This window comes from Lepidochelys kempii, chromosome 11, assembly GCF_965140265.1.
Source record: "Lepidochelys kempii isolate rLepKem1 chromosome 11, rLepKem1.hap2, whole genome shotgun sequence".
In the NCBI taxonomy this organism is placed as follows: Eukaryota; Metazoa; Chordata; order Testudines; family Cheloniidae; genus Lepidochelys; species Lepidochelys kempii.
In genome coordinates, this window is record NC_133266.1 from 59,302,964 (window position 1) to 59,329,021 (window position 26,058).

Sequence of the window (26,058 nt, forward strand, 5' to 3'; positions counted from 1 at the left end):
GAAATAGAAAAGATTAGCTCATCTAATCCATCCCTCTGACAGCTCTAGGATTGTTTTCTTTGGCATTCTACTCATAAGAACAAGCAACTCTGGTTTTGCCCTTGTAATTCCATGTTACTAAAGACTGTTGATAGTATTACAGCCCTACAGTGTAACAGTATGGATACACCATGCTAAGATAAAGCTCAAGATTCATTACCAAAGGAAATGCCCCACATGACTGGGGGCGGCAGAGATGTGCAGCAGGGCTGGCTCTGCTGCGCAGCTCCTTCACTTCTTCTTGTAATTCATGCAACAACCCTAGACATTCTGCATTCCGATCCTGTAACTCATGCAGCTGCAATAAAAAACAGTGGTCATTAATGCAGCCAGCAGTCCGCAACAGAAGCAAAGACAGTACTACAATAACCAATGGAATTTACACCAGGATAAATCCATACAGATGAATATTGTTGCAATGCAGTAATTATCTGTACAAAGAACAGAACAAAGAGCATTTCCCTAAAAATTAGCAAGCTGCAACCCAGCCTAGAACTGTGCACATTCACTTGATATAGTCCTCATAACCAGTGATGAGCTGCCAAAAGCTGAAGAACCGGTTCCTTCATTCACTCCGGGTCTTCGGCGGCACTGAAAGACCTGCTGCCGAAGTGCCGCCGAAGACCCGGAGCGCCGCCAGATCAGTAAAAATTGCCTAAAGTTAACCATGTGCTTAAGTGTTTTCTTGTTACAGCATTCAAAAGCTTTCTAGTTGCTTCACAGCACACTATCTGGTTCCTTGTATTCTTTAACAACCGGTTCTAAACTGGATTCAAAATTTAAAAACTGGTTTGCGCGAACCGGCTCCAGCTCACCACTGCTCAGAACTTTCTGGAGCAGTAAGATTTCTCTCCATATATACCTTACTTGCCTTGAGACTCACGTGGATTGTAAACACAGTCAGGATGAATTATTAGAAATACTCTGTTCTTTTCCTTCACCCTCTACCCACCAGGAAGTTAACAAAAAAAAAAAAAAATCCTTGTTCCCCTTTCCCTCCACCTGGCTCCTTTTTTCCTCACCCTATTTCAAATGGATAAATAGAAGCCCACAATACCTCTCCTGTCAGCTGTCTCTGGGCATCTTTGGAAGCTTGTAGGTGAAGTTTCAGCTCCTCTTTTTCAATCACATGCTGTAGGTACAAAAAGCAAAGCAAATAGCGTGTTCAGATTATTTCTTCCTTTTTTACCAAACAGAAAGTTGTTCCTCTCCAGAGCATCCTCTGAACCAACCACACTCTGAAAACAGCAGCCTGTCCCTCAGCCTCCCCTTGCCCTACTGCATGCACATACCTCTTTGAGTTTATGCTGAAGATCAACAATCTGAGACAAGAGGGTTGAGATCTCTTCCTGATAGTGAGTCAGCTCTTCACTCTTTCCTGATAACTCTTCTGTCATTCTGGCAATTTGAGCATGTGTTTCCCCTAAAAACAGAGTAAAATATACATTCAGCACACAGCATTCCCTGACACACCCTTGGCAAAGGTGAACACTGTAGTCGTCAAAGGACAGTGAAATTCCTAAAGAATCCATTCAGGATGTACAACAGTAGGAGCTCTGAATTGTCAATATGGTGAAAAGCACACAAGAGCCCTGAATGTCTTTGGTTAATCTCATGCCATCTCACCCAGTTTACCTTGCAGTAAAACCAAAGTGCCTTGTCTCCATTATATTTTTACAGCGGAACAGCTAACGCATATTAGTTATGCCAAAGGTAAAACACACCTTTTTTATCACTGTAGATAAAGTTCATAAAGATGAAGTTCATAGTTCATAACTTCTACCAACTCCTTCATTAAAGGGCATAGCTCACACCCTTTAAACTCTCAAATGGGTCTTTAAAAAGGTGCAATAACCAGTGAATGAGAAACCCAACCCTGCTCAGCCCATGTGAGCTTGAAATAAAACATGGGGGTGATCTTTAATAACCAGAAACCAGAAAGGGGACAGAGATGCAGTTAGCCTTGTAACAGGGACATGAGGCAAGATACATTTAATTGTATGGTTCCATTCTATGTATCTGATGAAGTGAGCTGTAGCTCACGAAAGCGTATGCTCTAATAAATTTGTTAGTCTCTAAGGTGCCACAAGTACTCCTTTTATCTAATTGTATATAAGGATTTCTACACCTCGGTTACATGATTCATTTTTATGGCAAATTACAACAGATAAGGGGATAACAGTAAATCTATGCTGTTTGGAGATAAGTTTATGTTTAAAATTAGAGGTAAAAATAATATACTAGAAAGAGTTGAAAAGATGCAAAATAGGAAAAACTTTGTAGTGTGTTTCCCCCCCTTTTTTTTCTGTGTGTCATCTACGTAGACTACAAACTCTTTGGGCGCAAGATCCATTTTATAGGTTTCTGAAGTGGCTAACACACCTTTGGATTCTATAAAGTTAAACAAGAGTTACATCCCTCTTACTGGTGGTACAGTGAAGTGGTATGTAAGACAGAATCAACAACCTCCACTGGCTGAGGTTACACAGTTTCTAGGAGGATACAATAAAGCAATTAAGACAATCAGATGGGCATTAATCCAGAACACTTGACTGCTATCCAAAATAAAAGCTGGCAACAAGGCAGAGTTCTTTATAGGGATTATGCAAAATAAGAGTCTCACAAGATAAGCCCATCTTTCTAGTGAATATGGGAAGAAGCATAGATCAAATAAATACAGATAACAGTTTAAACTGCCATATTACCCAATTACCAAAGAAAGTTAATATCACTCCCAACTGCATCAGAGTGTTTATCTGCATTGTACAAGGGTACTTGCATATCTGCAAGTAAGTGCAAAGGAATGCAAGCATTTTTGTAGAGATTTTACTGCAAATGCAGCTGATTTTAGTACTCTATTATGCATTTATATCAGAGGGAGTTCATGTGTGTTCATGGAGCTATGAACATTTAGAATGGGTATATCCAAAAGCCTGTATATTGATCAGTTTAATACTCCCAAGAACAGGTGTCATTTACTATTCAGAATCACAGATGTGTCCTGTACATTGATATCTAGGGAGACTGAAAATCTGTCTGGCAGCTCTCATGAGCACTAAGCTTAGTTTTCTTTTTTAAGAGCTCAAGTCTGCAAGAGGCATTCAATTTTTAGCAAATATCTATTTTTATCTTTTGCACAGCTATACTTTGGTCTCCAAACCAAAGCTCAGTGCCATAGTGAAGCTGAAAGAAATAAGTGCTTGTACACAGAATCATCATTCTGAACTGGTCAAGTAGCTAGACTCGAAAAACTGTTCATGGAGATTTCTGAAACTCATATCTGAACCTGGAGATAGCCAAAATATTCTAAGCACCAGGTAATCAAATACCTTTTCCCTGCTTCTACTATGAGATACAAACTTGATACTCACGGAGCTCTTTGACACAGTCACTGACCAGCTCCTGCTCTTTCACTTCATATGTAATGGTTTCTGTCTTTAGATGACAAGCCTTCAAGAAAATTAGAGACACAACATCAACTTAAAAATTATACTTCCATCAGAAAACATTTTACCCACAGAAATTACAAGTAATTTCTATTTCAGAGAAAGGGAACTGCAGATAAAAGCACTTCCACATAACATAATCACATGAACTATAAATAGATCTTGGCATTTCTCATGAAATCAGGCCAACTAACAAGGAGCTCAATATGCCTGAGGATATTTACAATAGACAAAGGTGAAATTACATAAGAATAAAACTATAGAAAAGCCTCAGTTAAAAGGGCCCAGGCAAAATGGCAGGGCAAAAATTTAACCTCTCTTTTAAGTGCCATATTTTTATTATAGGCTGGGTTCATTGCACCATTTATTACTATAGTTGCCTGACACTTCCCCCATTATAAGAACATTTCCATTTGCTTATAACTTGGCCAAATTTCAACTGTTTGGGCTGAAAATTTCAGTGCCAGGTGTCTGCCTCAAGCTGTTTATTTATTTAATAGAAAAATTTAGCAAAAATAGTCCAGCCATTTCCGAGAAGGAGGTTAGGGAAAATACATTGTTTTGTTCCAGTTAAAAATAATTTTCGGGATCTTTTCTTTGAGAAGCTTTAGTGCCCTCATGCTTAGGACTAGGGGCTTGAAATGTAGCAGTGGGTGGTGGTGGCCTTTTGCCATCCCTGTGAAAGTCAGATCATATTTGACCAAGATACAAACCTTTGAAAAAAATCACAGTTCACACACTCTTAGCTGTGACTTGCTAGAGCAGCGGTGGCCAACCTGTGGATCCAGAGCTGCACGCGGCTCTTCAGAAGTTAATGTGCGGCTCCTCGTATAGACACCAACTCCGGGGCTGGAGCTACAGGCTCCAACTTTCCAACTTGCCGGGGGTGGGGGGGTGCTCATTGCTCAACTCCTAACTCTATCACAGGCCCTGCCCCTACTACTACCCCTTCCCGCAAGACCCCCCGCTCCTTCCTGCACCCTTCCCTGAGCCTGCCATGCCCTGGCTCCTTCCCCTCCCCCAAGAGACATGGGGAAAGAGGGGGAGGTGCTGATCAGCAGGGCTGCTGGCAGGTGCAGGGGAGCTGCTGGCGTATTACTGTGGCTCTTGGCAATGTACATTGGTAAATTCTGGCTCCTTCTCAGGTGCAGGTTAACCACCCCTGTGCTAGAGCATCGCAGCTAGGGTTACCACATTTCAAGTTGCCAAACAGAGGACACTGTCAGGGATGGGGGTGGGGGAACTGGAGGGGGAGGCATGTACTGAGAGGGAGTATTTGGGGGGTGCTGGAAGGGTGTGTGTACCGGGATGGGGTATTTGGGGGGGGTGTTGGAAGGAGTACCTGTGGCCTCGCACTCGAGGTCATGGGCAATGTTGCACTACCTGTCATGGTGGCAGGTGCAGGCCAGGGATGCAGTGTCAGCCAGCGCCTCCCTGAAGGCCTCTTCCCCTCCCCAGGGCAGGGAGCCAGGGTCTGGCCTTGTCACCCCTCCCAGCAGGGCTCTGAGACCTCATGGAGGGGCAGGCAGAGAGGCACTTAGTGGCTCTACTTACCTGGTGGGCCGGGCTGGGCGGGATCCAGCAGCTGTGGATGCAGGGCGCAGAGACTGTTTTCCCAGACATTTCCTCTGATTTGAAAAATCTGCCCAGACAGAGGGCTTGTCTATACTTCAGTGGTAAGTCGACCTAAGTTACGCTACTCCAGTTACGTGAATAACGTAACTGGAGTTGACGTAGCTTAGGTCGACTTGCCATGGTGTCTACACCACGCTGCATCGATGGGAGATGCTCTGCCGTCAACCTCCCTTACTCTTCTTGGAGCAGTGGATTACCAGAGTTGACTGGAGAGTGCTTTAAAATTGATTTAGCGGGTCGACACCCCCTGCATTGATTACAGCTGCACCGATCTACTGTTAAGTGCAGACCGGGTCGGAGGATAAAAAAAGAGGTCATGTCCAGGAAAACCTGGAGGTATTGTAACCCTAATCATAGCTAAAATCCCAGATGTTTCTGTCTTCACTAGGCATGCTTCCACATAGACAAGAGCAGGACTTTTACTTGCAACTGCAGCTTCCCCCAGCCTAGGGCTGTGACTCTCTCATCAATCTACCCATGTCTGCTAGAATGGAACAGGGCTTGGGAATGTACCAAAACCCTACTCTTAAAAAAAGAGAAATGTGGCAGATTCCAACACACAGTTGGCTCACAGCTCTGGCACACCCAGCAGGCCTGAGGGGCAGGGTGAGAGGAGAGGACAGCATGACCAACAAGTCTGCAAACTGAATACGGCTTCCAGAGGACGACACCTGGAAGGCCAAACCTGCTGACCCATGAGAAGAAAGCTCCCCACAAGTCAAGCTGGAAAACCCTATGCCCTCGGATTTTTACTGGTGATGTGGGCACCACTGTCTGGGCTGCTGCAACACACTGAGGTGCACACCTTGGAAATGGCAAGCTACCCATAACACTTATACTGCAGGGAGCAGAGCGACAATCAGAAAGAGAATGCCCTAGCAGTGCGGGTGGAATACAAATCGCTCTCTCACAAACAACAAAGGGCTCTTCTTCTGTTTCCTCCAATTGTTAGTCAAGCAAAGTAGTCTGGGAAAAGGAGGTAGCAAGAGGCAGGGGACAAGGTGGCTAGAGGAAAGAAGACTTTTCTCCCCTCTTTCCTCCATCATGGTGCTTACAGCACAGGACCAAGATTTCAGTTCCAAAATACATGCAACTTCAGCCCCGTACTGACACAGGACTTCTTAAAAGGATTTAATATTTTAAATGGAGGGGTTGGGTCAACTTGGAATTTTAAAAATCATGTTATGTACTGCCAAAGATATAATGTTGGTTTAAATCCTGTAAATGTTCTTTGACTCCCTAAGCTATTCAAAGAATCACAGGGACTCCATCTGCCAAAGTCCAGTAGTTTGACAGGGACTTTTAAAATTTGAGACATTCCACAGGAAGGGAATCCCAGACAGCAGAAGAGACTGCTTTAAAGGAGGTGGGATTGAGTTAATTTTGGTTTCATGATTCAGCATTTCTAATGCGACTAATTTACGGGAGAGCAATAGGTTTCTATGGCACAGAGCTAATTTTAAATCTGAAATTAATGACAACTTTCATAATGAGTTGAGAGGTTTGTAGATAATATTGGTGATTGTCAAGGGCTTAAGTACATGAAGGGGAAGTCATATAAAGGAGAAAAATAAGGCCTGCAAGAAGACCCAGTTCCCACATGCCCCAGGCCTTAAATTCTGTGACCTGACTAGGTTTTCGGGTGCAAAAGCCCAAGCCTGTTGGGAACTACAGCCCTAGGGGTAAAACAAGATCCTTTGCTCACACCAGTGATAATGGAGCACACCAAAACAAAAGTATATAACCCTTAACTGAGCATCACAAACCTAAGCAATTCCATGATCCTATTCCTGAACGCCCATCCTCTAGTTCTACTAACCCCAAGTTCATTATATTTTTTCTTAAAAATTGGGCTTTGATCCTGCAAAAATTGTATACATGTGCAAAAAATTAAGGATAAGAGTATTCCCATTTAAGTGAATGGGATCACTCATGTGCATAAAGTGAAACACATGCACAAATCTGTGCATTACTGGGGCTTCAAACTGTAATTTCCTGATCTAGAATACAGACTGACAAACAGTAACTACATAGTCAGATGTCAGCTCAATGGTATTACCAGAAGAACAAACCATCACACAATATTGGATCATACAAATCAGCAAGTCCTGCAGGCCAATGTCATTTGGGTGGGTAGTTAAAGGTGAACCTGTATTATATCACATACCACAGGGAATTTGGGAACAGTTGGATGTAGCAACCTTGCACACTGGCAGAGATGACCTGTGCCTGCCAATAGTGGGGGGAGGGCGGGAAGAAGAGTGAGGGCATCTGGCTTCTGCCGTGTTACTGAGCATTGTCTCTGCACACTGTATATTACAGAACTTTAAAGACAACTAAGAGTAAAGTGCCAAGTGTGAAGAATGCAGACCTGGGGTGGGATGGTGTATTTACAGTCCTCAGGTACAGAAATCACTCCAGTGAGCATGGAAGCTGGATTTTTATAACACTGTCCTGCAATTTTACATGGCACATACTAAAAATGAAGTGTACCTTTGATCGGAGAGCCAGGTTTTCCTCCTCCAGTTCCCTGAGTTTGTCCTGCAAGACATCCAGCTGCAAAAGACCATGTGACAGGTTGAAGGAGTCATTGAACCGAAGTGGTGTAGAGCAGCTGGAGTCTGTCTCACTTTCCTCAGAAGCAACTGAAACAATACGAAGCAACTCATCTTTCTTCGACAGTTCATGCTGCAGCTGGTTAACCTATGTTTAAAAAGATAATTTGTTTACAAAAAATATACCTAATTTTGTAAAGTATTTTATATTATGTAGCTTCTGAATTCTTGGTACAAAACTTGGTCCAGTTTAAACTGAGGTAAAAAACAACCCCAAATATTATGACAAGATTTTTATTTATTTTTATGCTCGAAATTCAGGTTTTGTCTAGCTTTGAAGACTATGCTGCTATAGAGATAGTGAAATTATGATGTCATAAGAGACTGGAACTAAGAATTTATGTACGAAAAGCCAGGGGAACATAACTATAATGAACTCCAATATGATGAAAGCCAGAAGCTGGAGCCTTGCTGGGGAGCCCGAGATGGGTTCCAGCTTCTGGCCTGGCCTGTGGGGCCTCAGGGTGAAGAGGAGAGATAGGAGACCAGGCCCGTCCACTTTCAAAAAAAGTGGGAGGGCCATGGCCCTTTGGCCCCCCGGCCTCCCCTGTTCCACCGCCCCTCGGTCATATCTTTGAAGTTAGGTGTGTGCAACCTCGCACTTCCAAGTTTGGGTACAAATACCTGATGTGAATACACAAACTAAGTCTTTGAACATACATATGGTCAGTTGTGAGCACATATTTGGTATCTGTATGCTGATCTGTGCTTGCAGTTGTGCCCATTTCACTGAAAAATCTGGCCCTGGGATGCACTGGTCACATCAACAAGGGGAAAATGTTTTTGATACAGTTTATAATCCTTTGCATGACCCAACAACCTCTTAGTGCCAACTATCAGTGGACACAGGGGGTGCACAGGATTTTACAGAGATCCCATGGGTGAGGTATATGCATAATAGCTCATCAAAAGATGGCAAGTGAGATCTCTACGGAGACCCAGTAGTCCATCGGTCATCATAATCATTAAAATACATATATGAATAGATAATATTTAAGGAGTTATGTATCTATACTGAAAATTATGTTCTTAAGGTTTCAGAGTTAAGGCAGGTTACCAGGAGGTGACACAGTTTGGACATGTTCCTTTCAGGTTGGAGCTTACAGACACTTATCTACCTGTCTGGTCACATATGCCTCACAATGCAGGTCTATTTTTATACTGAGCCACAGGCAGGAGAAAAGATTGCAAAATCTTTGAGAGGAAATTCACAGGAGAAAACAAAACAGCAAGGGGTGTCCTGTTTATGACTAAAGACAGGAAATTGTTAGGGTTGAATCTGCGGGTATGAAGAAACACACAGAATCCATCACCAAGGATGCAAGCTAACAGCGTCTTTGTCTTATGAAAGGATGGTCACAGTCAGCCTGTCTATAAATGCTGCAAGGATTCTGGGTGAGCAATATTCCACAAGATATGGGAGTATCTTGTTAATTAAGTCGAGGCTCTAGAATGTGAGTAACTATTTTGTTTTATAAGTGGGCTTGGCGGGATCAATTTTTATTTGTAACTTAAGCGTTGACTGATGATTTCAGCGCACCCAGATGAACCAAGAAAAATATTTCCCATTGATGATGATCAAAAGGTACAGACAGGCAAAGAAAGAAAATGCTGCTTCAGAACTTATTAGGGTTTGATTTAAGGCTATTTGCCTTGTATATTTTGACATATACTATCGAACGATGAACTGTAGAGCAGCACGGGGGCCTGCCAGGCCTAGATGCAAGTGCCGGTGCTGCCGATGGCCAGTGGAGTTGGGGAGCTGGCCGCAGGGAGGCACAAACAAGGCCTCTTCACACTAAGGGCTGGTGGCAGCAAGGTGCCTCACAGCCCTGGGTATCCCTGGTAAGTGTCATACTTTGGTAACAATTTCATCCTTCATTAGTTCCTCTGTTGAGATGGCAGCAAGTGAGACGGATTTGAGCAACAGTGGAAAAAAAAGGTAACATGAGACTGAATAAACAAGGAAAGAAAGATGTGCTTGTGTTTAAAGCATAAGATGGAGGCAGAATCTGGAAGAGATTCCAGGTCTCATGCTACAGACTTCTTCTGCGATCCTGAGCAAGTCACTTCATCTCTTTGACTGTTTCGTCATCTGTAAAATGGGAATAATACCTCCTACTTCACAAGGGTGTAGGAAACTGAACTCATTGTTTATAAACATACACTGAGTTTCTTCGATTCAGAAATAATAAGGTCAGAGGGGACCATTATGATCAGCTCAACTTCCTTGAAAACTATTCTAAGTGTGATGTATTATATTTACAAAACCAACATATCACATTCCCCTTAATGACCACTGTACTGAATTTTCATAGTTGGATATTGGAATGATGCACTTGACTGGAATACTTCAGTTTAGGTAAATACGTTTTTTGTTTGTTTTTTTAAGGATCCCCCTATGGCTGTAGAGTAAATGCAAATACCTGCCTCTACACAGTAAAAAAACAAAAACAAAGACAAAAACCCTTTACCCTACATATCCCTCATCTCTCTGTTTTAAAAATCACTCACTTGGTCAAAGGCTTGTCCTAGTTGTTCTTCTAGCACTTCATTTTGTTCTGTCAGGGCATGGTTCCGCTTCAGAAGGGCTTGTCCAATCCGAGCTGCTAGCTCCAGGTCCCGATCCCGCTGCTCACAAATACCAGGAAAAAAATCTTTATTTTTGATCAGGCTATATTTAAATTCAACCTAAATTTAAATTCAGCCTAATTAATTTAATATGCTTCTGCCTCATTCACAAAGGCCAAATAATATAGGGTGTGCCCCCAACTCTTTTCAAACTGCACTGACAGTGAACTACTGCAGCAATACATGCCAGTACAGTGTTTCTCAAACTTTAACCATTTGGGATCTAGAATACACTCTGGTTTCTTGACATGACTCATCTATTCCCACAATCCTTTGCAACATCAGAGAACTGGGGCACAGTAAAAAAAAAAATTAATTTTGGGTGCTGGAATTTTTTATTGTGGTCCTGGGTAGTTTGATGTGGGGACTTTACAGTCAGTCACTATTGAGGCATCATTTTAAAGAGCTGTAAGCACCAGCTCCACAGTCTTTGAAGCACAGCTTCCCTTAGAGTAGAGCATACTTCTGGGAATGGGAGAGGTATGAAGGGGACAGAGTAGAGGTAGCAGAAAGAAGAGAAGGGAAGGAGCAAGTTGCTACCTTCCTCCTCCTCATCGGCTCCCACTAGATTTGCACGATTTTGCTAAGTTATTTTGTTTCTCAGCTGGTGCAGTTCACTGGGCGCTCTCATGCCCCATGCCCCGCTGTTTGACGTGTCCTGTGCTATTGTGTCTAACAGCTGAAAGGCAAGAGGCATTTCCTTTTCTCCCTCTAAGTGACAACGGATGCTCATTGGAGAAACAATGCAGACAGGTGGGTGAAGGAAAGCTTGTATCCAAATGTACGGTTAGTTCACTACAAATTAATACAACAGTAAGTGGAGATAACTGTACCTCAGCTAACAGATGTGTGACCATGTCAATGTCATTGTAGGTTTTCGTCATCTGCTCCACTCTGTCTGTGCCGAGAACTGAAAACCAAACCCAGAAACATTCACTGCAGTAGTTTATATACAAGAAGAATACAAGTGGGGGTAGATCTAAAACTTGCATAGATTACCTAACCAGTATGTAACACAGGGATCTTTGAGAGGATTAACAAGCAGGCTAAGAATATTTAGCTTAGGAAGCACTGGAAAGTTTGAGGAAACCCATTTGAGGCAACACATATGAAGCTTGATCCAGGGAGGTGCAATTCCCAGTTAAGTCAGCTGGAGTTGAGGGAGTTCTGCCAGAACCTCTCAGAATTTGGTCCTTACTGAGGTAAGTGGGGGAAAGTCAATTTTCTGGATGAAACCAAATTATTGAATTATCTGGTTTGTACTGCAGTTGATTGTGGGAGGGGGCAGTCTTGCACACCCCATATGGCTGAGAATGTCTGTGGGCTTTACCCTTGAAACACAAAGAAATCAAGGTGACTGTGTGGTAGTTACAAGCAGGAAGACAGACAAGCCTTAGGGCACGAAGATTGCTGGGACTAATTCATGCAAGTCCCATAATGCATGTGTTTACAGGATCAAGCCCTAAGGTTACATGGGATAAGAGGAAAACACGCATCATTTGCACCTCCAGATTGTCTACTAGTGCAAACTCATTGGAACGGTAACCATTTCTTCTTTGGAAAGCTAATGTCTTAATGAGCTTTTAGATGTTGTTGAAAACTATTACAAATAATAAGTATTACTGAGAAGTGAAACTGCACTTTCAAAATACTTTAAGCACAGGGTTGAGTCAGGAAGAACTTCTAAAGACTAAGGAGGAATCAATGATAACGAGGATCAAAACAGAACATCAAAAACATGAAGTACCAGCATCTGCTCTCTCCTGTCCTTACAAGAAAAATATGAAAATGGAAAAGAAACCTGAATTACCTTGTGCAAATTTCTGAGATCCAGCCAAAGAGGAGGGGGGAAGTTCACCAAGAGCTAGGATAGCAGAAAATGAAAGACAGAAAAAAGGGCAAGAGAGAGGAAGAGAGCAAAAGAATTAGAATTTAAGAAAACAAATGAGTGTGAATTTGTTTTTCAGTTACTATTGTTAATGCATGCATTTTATATATAAAATCATAACTTCACACTTCTAAAAACCTTCCAAAGGATCCTACAATTCTTTACAAACAGTAATGAATTATGTTTTTAAAGTATCAGCTTATGTGATACAACCACCAACAGGGGAACTATGCCCTGCACTTGGAGGGGTTGGGTATAGGTGGTGGCTTCAACTCACCAGAGCTTTTCCATTTATAGCTTTCATGATCCGAAGTCATGAAGTCACAAAACAATTAAAGTAGCAATAAAAGTTTAATAGAGCCATGAAACTTTTCCATCAGACATATGTTTCTGTGAACCTGTGCTGAAACTACTCCTTGCAAATGGTATTTTTTTTTTCTATTAGCAGTCATATCCCCTTTCCTCAAGGAAGTTGGCCATTGCTTGATTTGATTATGTAAGGGGCTTTAAACTAATATTTTTTTAATAAATCAAAATATACACATATAGAATATAGACTATGTCCATTCTGGGCCTCATACTTAATTGTGACACAGGGTTGGAGTAAAGCAGATCTGGTATTCAGTCTGGATGGAGTAATTATGCAGTGAGTTGCAAAAGAGAGGAGAAAAGGAAAGAATAGCAAAGAGAAGAACAAAGTTGCACTGAATTGTTTTCTAAAACGCTTTCCTAAAAAGTGAAACAAACCAACCCCGTAAATCAAACATTTTTCACCCAAGTAGCTCAGCAGGCATTTACCCCCGGCCCCTACTGCTCTTTCAGTTTCTATTACATGTATATGCTTGTGTGTGTGTGTTCATTCTAGTCTTAGTTCTCTCAATACTGGATATATAGCGTATGTATCTTCCTGTGATCTTATTATGTGCTTTATTCCTCCTTGCTTGTCTCCTTATACCTCCACGACTTCTAGTTCAAATATAACTAGGCTTCCACAAGCATGTCAGCTAGCATGAGTTATGTTTTCGAAGTTATACATTTCTTTATTTATGTACAGAGTTATTTACATACTGTGACAGGGTTGGGCCAGATGGCTACAGGAGAGTAATAGAAGGCAGATATATTAGCCCCAGGTGAAGTAGGTCCCTTTTCCCTGGGTCAGATAACAGGGAAGGTTCCAGAACAATCAGGAACCTTCTGGAAACAATTAAGACAGGTTGATTAGAACACCTGCAGCCAATCAAGAAGCTGCTAGAATCAATTAAGGCAGGCTAATCAGGGCACCTGGGTTAAAAAGGAGCTCACTTCAGTTTTTGGTGCGCGTGTGAGGAGTTGGGAGCAAGAGGCACTAGGAGCTGAGAGTGAGAATGCGGACTGTTGGAGGACTGAGGTGTACAAGCATTATCAGACACCAGGAGGAAGCTCCTATGGTGAGGATAAAGAAGGTGTTGGGAGGAGGCCATGGGGAAGCAGCCCAGGGAGTTGTAGCTGTCGCATAGCTGTTCCAGGAGGCACTCTAAACAGCAGCATTCCACAGGGCCCTGGGCTGGAACCCTGAGTAGAGGGCGGTCCCGGGTTCCTCCCAAATCCTCCCAACTCCTAGTCAGACACAGGAGGAGTCAACCAGGACTGTGTCTTCAGAAAAACGGCCAAGCTAAGGGCTGCCGTGAAGCTCCAAGGCGAGCAAGTCCGCCAGTAAGTGCAAGACCCACCAAGGTAGAGCAGGAACTTTGTCACAATACATACTTATGGATTGAACAATGCATATATCATTGTTTCCAATGATCCTATGATCATATGAAATACACAAGTGCTCCTATGCCTCCGATGTATGTACACACACAAAAAAAACATCTAGTCTGCAACCCACCATGTACATTACACACGACAAATCACTAGGAATCATTAAGATACAATAATGTCTGTAGCACATCCCTGTACAAGGGACCCCCCACAAAAAACAACCCCCAACAGGAAAACAGGGAAAAGACAATTTGCAGCCCAAAGACATTTTTCTTTTCCCTGACACACTATACCTGCTTAGGACACATCATACCAGGCATATTTTCAAAGGCAAGTTCAGAGAAAAGCAGAGCTCTCATTTAACCTCTCTTGTTTAAAAGCCTTTAAAGTACCTTTGACAAAAATATTAGCTAATTATTCACTTCCTGACAGAAATTATTAATAATTTGCTGCAGTCAGTACTTTTATTCTGTTTTGTATTGGTTTTTTGGGAACTCTGAACTTATTGCTATGTAAATTACAAATTGTGTTTCTGAGCAAGACAGAATCAGAAAAGCTTCCTTATCAAATGACAAATATTCACCATCTTCTCAGCAAGATATGCATTCAAACAGGTGGGATTTGCTCTACCACTTTAACAAGAGTTGCTCGTATTTACCGAAAGGAGAAGAGACTCCAAAGCAGGGGTAACTAAATAGGCAGACTGCGGGCCAAATCCAGACCGCCAGATGCTTTTGAACGGACCACAAAAATCTTTTTATTTACTTATTATTATTATTTTCTCTGGAGTCTGGACCTTGACTATATCTTGACCAAGAAATTTGGACCTTGCCAAAAAATAACTGACGACCCCTGCTCCAAAGCCTCATTTTGCTCACTAGTCTCGATGATTCATGTGCCCACCCACACACAAGCTTCAGCCATTGCAGGTGAAAGAGCATAAGCAGCTCTGTTTTGGTAGATGTTCCTACTATACTTAATTTTAATCAGATCTGGTCAGTGTCCTAATCAGTACTCACCCTTCTTAGTGAAGGTTTACATTCAGTACATGGTTGCTATATCCAGGCCATTTTGGGATTTTCATCCTGCCCACAAATATAGATTACCCTGGTAACTGATAATTTATGGAGAGAGAATGGCTTTGGTGCTTTGCTCCACATTCTCAATATTTCCAGACAGTTTAGGACCATGATCACATACTTTCCACTCTCTCTCACACACTCACCTTGCATAGCGAATGCTGTAAGCAACTCTTCATTTTGATTAGTGTCCTTGTAATCGAGTGCCATATTGCTGTCTCCATTCACATATACAAAGTAGATGTGAAAAAAGATGCTTTGTAGCAGAGGATTACTAAACTGGCATCTCCTGTTGCAGCACAGAGTCCTCTTGCAGCTCACTGAAAAGCACTCCTCAGTATGTACTCAGTGGTTTATTAGAGAAACATGCTTTCAGGCAGCAGGGGCCATAAAAAGGAGGAGCTTAACAGCAATAATCTAGGGTTTTCCCTAGATTAAGGTGTAACTCTATACAGACATTGGGAATTGGCCTGCATTATGTGCTTCAGAAGCTTTATCAATCACATTTTCTTTCCTACAAGCACAAGACAAAAGCTTTAACCGCAAACTTATCAGAAATGAGCTGGTATAGAATTATGGAAATCAAACATAGCAAATGCTTAGCTATTATGTAGCAGGGCGCTCTACAACTAGATTACACTTCAAAGATGTACTCATACTTTGCTTTCATAATATACATGCAACAAAACACCCCTCAAGGATAGGATGATTGTAATCTCTCTCTCGTCCTCAGTCTGCTCTAACATACAGAAGAGACAAGGTGGGTGAGGTAATATCTTTTATTGGACCAACATACAGAAAGCAATATATGTTTGCATTTCAGTGTGCTTGATTCTTTCCCACTGATATGTGATTAGACAAGGTATAGTTGGCTTCTACTAGGAATCACTTTGCACTGGATGAGTTGATTAAACTAGATGGAATAATCCAAAGGGATATGTTCAATGTAAAGACCATCATTCCTCCTTTAATCTCCTCCTTCAGACTCATCTCTTCTGATTTATGTCCAGACACAGATATTTATGTCCTGATGGTAATCAGTCTGAGCTCCAGTATTCCCCGATGCATTAAGTTTTAGAATTCTGCCCAGTATACAATACCTTGTCTCAGACTTATCTGTGATGTTCACAGTGGACAAGGTATTACATTTACATATGGCTTGTCTGCACTGTAATGAGTTCTACAAGGGTATGATTTCTAATGCACAATAACGTGTTGTGATTCAGGGAGGAGTTCCTCGGCCGGGGAAGAAGGCGATTTAGTAGGATCTGGGCAAGGATCTTCCCAGTGATGGAGAGGAGGGCAATACCTCTGTAGTTCCTGCACAAAGATTTGTACCCTTTCTTGAATATTGAAACAATGTTGGCGTTCTTAAAGTCAGGTGGAATTTCTTCACAGGTCCAGATTTTGTCAAGGAGTTGGCAAAGTTTATGCTGGAGCCTTGTTCCACCAACTTTAAAAACCTCAGCTGGGATGCCATCTGGGCCTGGTGCCTTGTGATTTTTTTGTCTGGGTGATGGCATGCTGACTTCCTCAGAAGATGGGGGATCAGCAAGGTGTTCCATTGTCGAGTGTTGTGGAATAGACTCTATGGTGTCTTCAGAGATCGTGGATTCGCTGTTTAGTAGGCTCTCAAAGCATTGTTTAATGGCCGCATTATCCTTGAGAAGGATGGAGCCGTTCTGGGAACGTAAAGGGGTTGAGTGTTTGGCCCATATACAGCTTCTCATGTCATCCTAGTCTACGAAACCCTGAATCTCAGCGGCCTTCTTTTGCCACCACTCAGTTTGGATGTCACTTAGCCTCCTTTGACTTTGAGCAGGTTAGAGGAATCATTGGTTAGAGGAATCATTTTGCCAGTCACAGAATGCAGTTCTTTTCTATTGAATTAATGCTAGGATTTCCTTGTTGTTTTCGCCAAACCAGTCTTGGTGCAAATGGGTGGAATATCTTATAGTTTCAGCACATGCACTGTGAATGGTGTTTTTAAGTTGATCCCAGTGCTTTTGAACGTCAGTGACATCATCAGGCAAGTTAGAGAGTTTCTCAGACAGGTGTTGCTGGAACATTTCGCAGCTGGCTTGGTCCTGAAGTGCTTTCACATTGTACTGCTTTCACTTAGTTTGTGGTGTGGTGGAGCGAGCTGCAGGTACATGACTAACCTTACTAATCGATGGTTTGTTCAACAGTGATCTGTACCTCTCGTGGCTCGTGTTATATAGACATCAGCGTAATCTTGAGCTCTGACTATAACCTAGTCAAGGAGATGCCAGTGTTTGGACCAAGGATATTTCCAGGTGGTCTTAAATTTGTTACTCTGCCTAAAGATGGTATTTGTGATGAACAGATCATGCTCCACAGATTTGGTGAGGAAGAGAATACCATTGGGGTTTACATTTCCTACTCCTTTGCGTATTGTGCTGCTCCAGAGTTGGGAGTCCTGTCCAACTCTGGCATTGAAATCTCCCATGAGGATGAGTTTGTCTGCCTTACATGTGGCTGTGAGGACCATATCAAGAGTGCTATAAACCTGCTCCTTGTCGTCTTCCTCATCAAATGTTGGGGTGTATGCACTGATGATCGTGGCATATTGGTTATTGCTGAGCTTGAGCCAAAGAGTCATGAGATGCTCGTTGATCCCCATGGGAATCTCCAAAAGCTGAATGGCAATCTCATTTTTGATGGCAAAGCCAATCCTGTGAATGCATCTCTCTTCAGGTGGCTTTCCTTTCCAAAAGAACGTGTAGCCACCTCCATTCTCTTTTAGTTGGCCCTCAGGCATTGTCTCACTAAGAGCTGCAATGTCAATGTTGAGTCTTGCCAATTCTGTGGCAAATATGGCAGTTCTTCTTTCTGGGCATTCAATGTGCTGAGAGTCCATAAGGGTGCAGACATTCTAGGTGGCTAAATTCATTGTCTTATATCTTTTGTTTTGGCTACGGAGTTGAGTGATCCCACTGGATGCGACCATCCAGTTGGAAGAGTGTTAGCCTATGTTTGGGGTACCTTTTCTATCCCCCTTCCCATTTGGGGTGAGCAGAAGGGATCTTAAAAAAGGTCCGCTCATTCATAGCTACTGCTACCGAAAGGCACTTGTGTCTCATCCAAGCACAAGATGACCGTCACACGGCTGCCGCCTGCGTACAGATTTGTGATTAAAGACTCCCAGAGATCACTGCTCCTGTTGTCAGGGCTTTGTGTGGGTGAGAGGCCTTTGGCAGAGGCCTGCACATGAAATCTTTTAACCGGGAAACCGGTGCACAGACGGTGTGTGACCACACGAGACTTGGCAGGAGGAAAATCCTGGCCCAGTGGCAAGGAGATCCAAGACAACCAGGGGCCTCCCTCCTGCTGCAGCCCTCATCTGCCTTTTAGCTGCAGAGTATTAAAAGGTCTTCTATATGTGCCTGATCCACCGTTGGGGGTCTTGTGAAGTTTGGACGATTAGCCAGGAGCCTGGCCTGAGACCTTCCTGCCAAGGGGGATCCCACTAGGAGTACGAAAGCTCCGGACTATGCTGCTCTGAGTGTCTTAAGCCAGTGTGGCTTCAGGCCATCCTGATGCACAACTGATATGATCTTCGTGGGCACAACAGATTCAGGAGAAGTACAGGGAGCAACACCAGGAACTGTTCATGGCATTCATCAAGCTAACCAAGGCCTCTGACTCTATCAATAGTGATGCCCTATGAAAGGTGTTGTGTATGTTTGCCTGCACACAGAAATACATTTCCATCATCAGACTACTCAATGATGAGTTGACTGCCATTATTCTGTGCAACGGCTCAGAGACCGAACCATTCATCATTCGCACTGGTGTCAAGCAGGGCTGTCATTGCTCCAACACTCTGTTAGGGGGCTTATTCCTTCACCCACTTACTTCCCTGGTCCTTCTTGCATGAGCAGAAAGCAACAATACTCGAAGTCCAAAGGTGCAAACAATTCGATGTTTATTGGGGTGAACTTCCAGCAAGCATGATTCCAGTTTCCTTCCTTAGTGTCCCCCTTCCCAGCTCTGACACCACAGAGGCTTACCTGTGTCCCTGTTCCCATTTCCCCACCCCCATTCCCTGTTCCCATTTCCCCACCCTCACCCCCATTCCCTGTTCCCATTTCCCCCACACCTCCACCCACTTCCTGATTGACTGCAGACTATATAGTAAAACTTGAGTTCTGCTTAGCTATATCTTAACCAATCATTTTCCTGAAATTTAACTAACCAATCCTAACATATTGTAACATGATTATGTAACCAATTATATCCCACCACCTTAATTAGTTTACACCCAGCAAAATTAATTATACAGCAGACCGAAACAATCACAGAACCAGACAGAGATTATACAGACAAACAATAGCAAAGTGGGAACTATAATGACAAAACAATACAGAAGTGAGGATTTCACATCCCAGCTATTGATAAGTGAGTTCTTGCCAGACAAGATGCTATCAAACTAAGCTTCCTTTTACATTTTCTAGGCACTTCCCTTTCTCTGGAGGCGACAGGCACTATCAGGACAGGATTGTATTCCTAACAGCCCAATAGCACCTTATTTCAATGTGACTAGTTTGGAATGTGAGGAGGTGACCGGTCGCTTCCCAGCTTATGGCTGCCTCTGTTGCTTAGCTAAAGATCTTAGCCTAAGCACAGGGCCTCAGACCGTCACAGTAAGAGAAGGACCTTACGCTGGCAGACAGTGATTTTGATTCTTTCTTTTATACCTCTAACTAGCCAAGTGATAAGAATATACCTAAATTCTTAGAGTGTAGGCTTTTACAGACAGGCCTGAATATCTATATCCTAACACACTCTTCTCCATTTACCTTGCTGTGATCCCGATTCTCACCCATGAGTGCCTTTCTGATGGAATTGGGATTGAGCATCATATAGACCGTCAACTCCTCAATCTCCGACATTTCCAAACAAAAATCTAAGATCATGAGAATTGGAATCACTGACCTTCAGTATGCAGATGACTGCGTCATTCTCTCTGTCACACACACACACACACACACACACACACACACACACACACAGGGTGACCTAAATCTTTTTGCAGATGCCTATCGCAGCCTGGGTCTCTCTCTCAACATCGGAAAACCAAGGTACTCTACCAGCCTTCACCTGCACAAACTACTCTTTGTACTCCACTAATTACCATCAGCAGGACCATTTTCCATACCTTGGCAGCCACTTCTCCCAAACAGCCAGCATTGACACAGAAATTGAATACAGGATCCACTGCGCCAGCACATCCTTTGGAAGACTACTTAGCTGAGTCTTCAACAACAGAGATCTGCAAACAGGCACGAAGATCCTGGCTTACAAGGCAGTGGTTATCCTCACCCTTCTCTATGGGTGAGAGACCTGGGTAACCTACAGATGACATCTCAAGTAGCTGGAGTGGTTCCAGCAGCGCTGCCTCAGGAGGATTCTCAGGATCAGCAGGGAAGACCGACGCACTAACATCAGCGTTCTCTCTGCAGCCAACATGAGCAGTATAGAGGCACAGGTCATGAAACACCAACTCTGCTGGACTGGCCACTATGTACAGTGGTGCCACACCATACACCAAGCCACAGCTCACTTTGAAGAGAACAGATGTACTCATGGGACAGAGAAGCTACAAAGGAGCTGTCCCACCTGTCACTTCTGTGGGAAAATCTGCAGGGCATATATTGGGCTCCTCAGCCACTTAAAAACCTGCCAATGAACCTCCATGGCAGACATCATCCTTGCATCGAGGGATAGCTGAAGAAGAACGTGTTGCACATTAATTTGTCCTGTAGACCCAGCTGGTGCACACAAAAGATTCCTTAGTGTGCTCTAAGATAGTTTATAGCATTAACATGTAGTTAGTATGCATCAGCTGTGTCTACACAGACTAATTCAAGTGCAACACATTAGTGTGCTTTAGACAACACATCCTTGTGAAACTCATTACCCCAATATGTAGACATGCCCATAGCGTTAAATGTCCAGTGTTTAAATCGGTATTTATACAATGATACTAGGCTCTAAACTACTGTTAGTGTTTAGGGCCCAATATACTTTAGAACTGTTATTTTTACAGGAACAAAAGTAATACTGACTTGAAGATGGTCTCAGAAGAACCATCTCAGCTAGCATACAGAAGCTCTTTTGAGGAGGTCTAGAAAAAGCTGAAAGCATATTGCAAAGATTGGCTTGTACTTTTTACTACACTGAGTAGGTCAGATTCTGCTCCCCGTACACTGATATAAATCTGGAATAATTTCATTAAGGTCAATTCAGTTACTCAGGATTTACACAAGTATAACAGATTACAATATAAGAAAAGGAGTACTTGTGGCACCTTAGAGACTAACCAATTTATCTGAGCATAAGCTTTCGTGAGCTACAGCTCACTTCATCGGATGCATACTGTGGAAAGTACAGAAGATCTTTTTATACACACAAACCATGAAAAAATGGGTGTTTACCACTACAAAAGGTTTTCTCTCCCCCCACCCCACTCTCCTGCTGGTAATAGCTTATCTAAAGTGATCACTCTCCTTACAATGTGTATGATAACCAAGGTGGGCCATTTCCAGCACAAATCCCGGGTTTAACAAGAACATCCGGGGTGTGTGTGTGGGGGGGGGGGATAGGAAAAAACAAGGGGAAATAGCTTACCTTGCATAATGACTTAGGCTTGACTAGAGACTGTGAGTGGCTAAGTTAATTGTATCCAATTTGCAAATGAATTCCAATTCAACAGTCTCTCGCTGGAGTCTGGATTTGAAGTTTTTCTGTTGTAATATCGCAACTTTCATGTCTGTAATCGCGTGACCAGAGAGATTGAAGGGTTCTCCGACTGGTTTATGAATGTTATAATTCTTGACATCTGATTTGTGTCCATTTATTCTTTTACGTAGAGACTGTCCAGTTTGACCAATGTACATGGCGGAGGGGCATTGCTGGCACATGATGCCATATATCACATTGGTGGATGTGCAGGTGAACGAGCCTCTGATAGTGTGGCTGATGTTATTAGGCCCTGTGATGGTGTCCCCTGAATAGATATTTAGGCACAGTTGGCAACGGGCTTTGTTGCAAGGATAAGTTCCTGGGTTAGTGGTTCTGTTGTGTGGTATGTGGTTGCTGGTGAGTATTTGCTTCAGGTTGGGGGGCTGTCTGTAGGCAAGGACTGACTGTCTCCCAAGATTTGTGAAAGTGTTGGGTCATCCTTCAGGATAGGTTGTAGATCCTTAATAATGCGTTGGAGGGGTTTTAGTAGGGGGCTGAAGGTGACGGCTAGTGGCGTTCTGTTATTTTCTTTGTTAGGCCTGTCCTGTAGTAGGTGACTTCTGGGTACTCTTCTGGCTCTATTAATCTGTTTCTTCAGTTCCGCAGGTGGGTACTGTAGTTGTAAGAATGTTTGATAGAGATCTTGTAGGTGTTTGTCTCTGTCTGAGGGGTTGGAGCAAATGCAGTTGTATTGCAGAGCTTCGCAGTAGACAATGGATCGTGTGGTGTGGTCAGGGTGAAAGCTGGAGGCATGTAGGTAGGAATAGTGGTCAGTAGGTTTCCAGTATAGGGTGGCAAAGACACACCCCTGGAACCTCGACCTGGGATATTCTATCTACTACCCAAGATCCATAAACCTGGAAATTCTGGGCGCCCCATCATCTCAGGCATTGGCACCCTGATAGCAGGATTGTCTGGCTATGTAGACTGCCTCCTCAGGCCCTACGCTACCAGCACTCCCAGCTACCTTCGAGACACCACTGACTTCCTGAGGAAACTACAGTCCATCAGTGATCTTCCTGATAACACCATCCTGGCCACTATGGATGTGGAAGCCCTCTACACCAACATTCCACACCAAGATGGACCACTATCCCCGATAATGTCATGGCTAACCTGGTGGCTGAACTTTGTGACTTTGTCCTTACCCATAACTACTTTACATTTGGGGACAATGTATACCTTCAAATCAGCAGCACTGCTATGGGTACCCGCATGGCCGCACAGTATGCCAACATTTTTATGGCTGACTTAGAACAACGCTTCCTCAGCTCTCGTCCCCTAATGCCCCTACTCTACTTGCGCTATATTCATGACATCTTCATCATCTGGACCCATGGAAAAGAAGCCCTTGAGGAACTCCACCATGATTTCAACAATTTCCATCCCACCATCAACCTCAGCCTGGTCCAGTCCACACAAGAGATCCACTTCCTGGACACTACGGTGCTAATAAACGATGGTCACATAAACACCACCCTATACCAGAAACCTACTGACCGCTATTCCTACCTACATGCCTCCAGCTTTCACCCTGACCACACCACACGATCCATTGTCTACAGCCAAGCTCTGCAATACAACCGCATTTGCTCCAACCCCTCAGACAGAGACAAACACCTACAAGATCTCTATCAAACATTCTTACAACTACAGTACCCACCTGCCTGTTACTCTGAGCCAGTCTCTGCATCAAGAAAATGATAAAGTAAATAAATACAATTTGCAACTCTCCTTGAAAGTGTCCAGAGTTCAACAGGTGTGCCAGTCATTAATGACAGGATTACTTATTGTGTGTAATGGTTTTCTTTTTAATTCCTGTAGGGTGCCTAGTGACCACTGTAGGGACAAATCCTAACAATAAAAATATACAAAAACATCCAGACTACATGGAACTCTAAATCCTAAAATGGAGTAGCTCTTCTTAATAACAATAATTCATCTTCCTTGGATGGAGTTTCACTGTATTTATTAAGGAATGCATTATTTTGAAAACTACAAGAGTATTTCTACAGTAACTCCAAAAATCTCTCTCCTGATCAGATTACATTTTTCCTTCTAGAAGGGATATTTTTCTTTGAATTTCCTTTTTTTAAGATTTCAGTAAAAATAGTACCCACTCTATTGCCTCGATTACAATCAGTTAATAGAACTATTAACTTTCTGAGGGGTTTTTGTTTTGTTTTAAAAGCCTTGCATCTTACTCTGAAGGCTACGAATTCAGTCTCTGATGGACTGCTCAAAGGGCCTCGTGTGTGAGAACACTTTGATACTGAAAAACTGCACTTTCAGACACTGAAAACAAAAGTACCTCAGTAAAGATTGTAAAGTTGTTTTCAAATCTAAGTGAACTGTGTGGCCTCAATTTTTTCTGGGCTCAGAGGCAAGAACACACCCTATTGATATACAGCAGTGTGCTTTAAGGTGATAGTAAAGCTTTCACTTTACTTGTTTTTTAAATTTGCTTATCCGAAAACTAGGGCAATAAAACCGTCTAGTCAATATTTAAACATCTGACACATTTAGACAGAATTCTGAACTGAACCGTTGAGTCAGAGAACAAAATTCTGTTTAGATTGTGGGACATCATCTCAAGCCAAATTCAGATAATTCCCTTTTATTACTGTACTCCCTAGGAGGAAACCCACAGACTAATGACAAAATCTTCTTAGTGCAGGCATGTACAAGGAAAATTTGTTTCACAGTGAATATTATATTATGTCCAAACACAATATTAACCCCTACTAAAAGCTACTTTCTTCCAGTTGCTGTATGAGAAGTCATTTGATTTCCCTATTTTCCTGGGGAAAATATGTACCTTGTGCCCCTACCAATTCATCAAAATACTCAAAAGATTCTCCCACCCCCACATTCAATCCTTTTGGCAGCCTACTATGCCATTTCATTTTAAAAAATTCAAATTCAAACTCTTCAAGAATGCTCTATGACTGGGCCATTTTCTCCCTGAAAAATTGCCAGCTTTACTATCAGGATTGATGGGAACTAGGGCTGTCGATTAATTGCACTTAACTCATGTGATTAGCGCAAAAAGTTAATCACGATAAAAATATTAATCGCACTGTTAAACAATAGAATACCAATTGAAATTTATTAAATATTTTTGGATGTTTTTCTACATTTTCAAATATATTGATTTCTATTACAACACAGAATACAAAGTGTACAGTGCTCACTTTATATTATTTTTTATTACAAATATTTGCACTGTAAAATAAAATACTATTTTTCAATTCACCTCATGCAAGTACTGTAGCACAATCTCTTTATTGTGAAAGTGTAACTTACAAATGTAGATTTTTTTTTTATTTACATAACTGCACTCAAAAACAAAACAATGCAAAACTTTGGAGCCAACAAGTCCACTCAGTCCTAATTCTTGTTCAGCCAATCACTAAGACAAACAAGTTTGCTTACATTTATGGAAGATAATGCTGCCTGCTTCTTATTTATAATGTCACCTAAAAGCGAGAACAGACATTCGCCTTTTATAGCAGGCATTGCAAAGTATTTACTTGCCACATATGCTAAATGTTCATGTGTCCCTTCATGCTTCAGCCACCATTCCAGAGGATGCGCTTCCATGCTGATGATGCTCATTTTAAAAAAAAAGAAAAAGCATTCATTAAATTTGTGACTGAACTCCTTGGGGGGAACTTGTATGTCTCCTGCTCTGTTTTACCTGCATTCTGCCATATATTTCATTTTATAGCATTCTTGGATGATGACCCAGCGGATGTTCGTTTTAAGAACACTTTCACAGCAGATTTGACAAAACGCAAAGAAGGCACCAATGTGAGATTTCTAAAAATAGCTACAGCACTTGACTCAAGGTTTAAGAATCTACAGTGTTGCCCAAAATCTGAGAGGGACGAGGTGTGGAGCATGCTTTCAGAAATCTTAAAAGAGCAACACTCCAATGCGGGAACTACAGTACCTGAACCAACAAAAAAGAAAATCAACCTTCTGCTGGTGGCATCTGACTCAGATGATGAAAATGAATATGCGTCAGTCCACTCAGCTTTGGATTGTTATCGAGAACCCGTCATCAGCACAGGTGCATGTCCTCTGGAATGGTGGTTGAAGCTTGAAGGGACATATGAATCTTTAGCACATCTGGCATGTAAATATCTTGCGACGCCAGCTACAACACTGCCATGCGAATGTCTTTTTTCACTTTCAGGTGACATGGTAAACAA

At 42.5% G+C, this 26,058-nt stretch overlaps 1 protein-coding gene across 7 annotated transcripts in view; it reads right to left on the bottom strand.

Annotated features, from left to right (window-relative positions):
- Positions 1 to 26,058, bottom strand: part of TRAK2 (trafficking kinesin protein 2) — a 70,807-nt gene that overhangs the window by 10,704 nt on the left and 34,045 nt on the right. For 3 of the 7 annotated variants that reach the window (XM_073306405.1, XM_073306399.1, XM_073306402.1), the window contains 8 exons: positions 12,177 to 12,230; positions 11,200 to 11,276; positions 10,250 to 10,366; positions 7,614 to 7,823; positions 3,411 to 3,489; positions 1,332 to 1,462; positions 1,097 to 1,171; positions 200 to 337 (listed from right to left, as the gene is read on the bottom strand). In XM_073306405.1, the coding sequence (XP_073162506.1) occupies positions 200 to 337; positions 1,097 to 1,171; positions 1,332 to 1,462; positions 3,411 to 3,489; positions 7,614 to 7,823; positions 10,250 to 10,366; positions 11,200 to 11,250 (801 nt within the window). In that variant the 5' untranslated portion in view covers positions 11,251 to 11,276; positions 12,177 to 12,230. Of the gene's footprint in view, positions 1 to 199; positions 338 to 1,096; positions 1,172 to 1,331; positions 1,463 to 3,410; positions 3,490 to 7,613; positions 7,824 to 10,249; positions 10,367 to 11,199; positions 11,277 to 12,176; positions 12,231 to 13,322; positions 13,442 to 26,058 lie in introns of those variants that run through there. The other 4 variants (XM_073306401.1, XM_073306400.1, XM_073306404.1 and 1 more) reach the window with 2 other exon arrangements.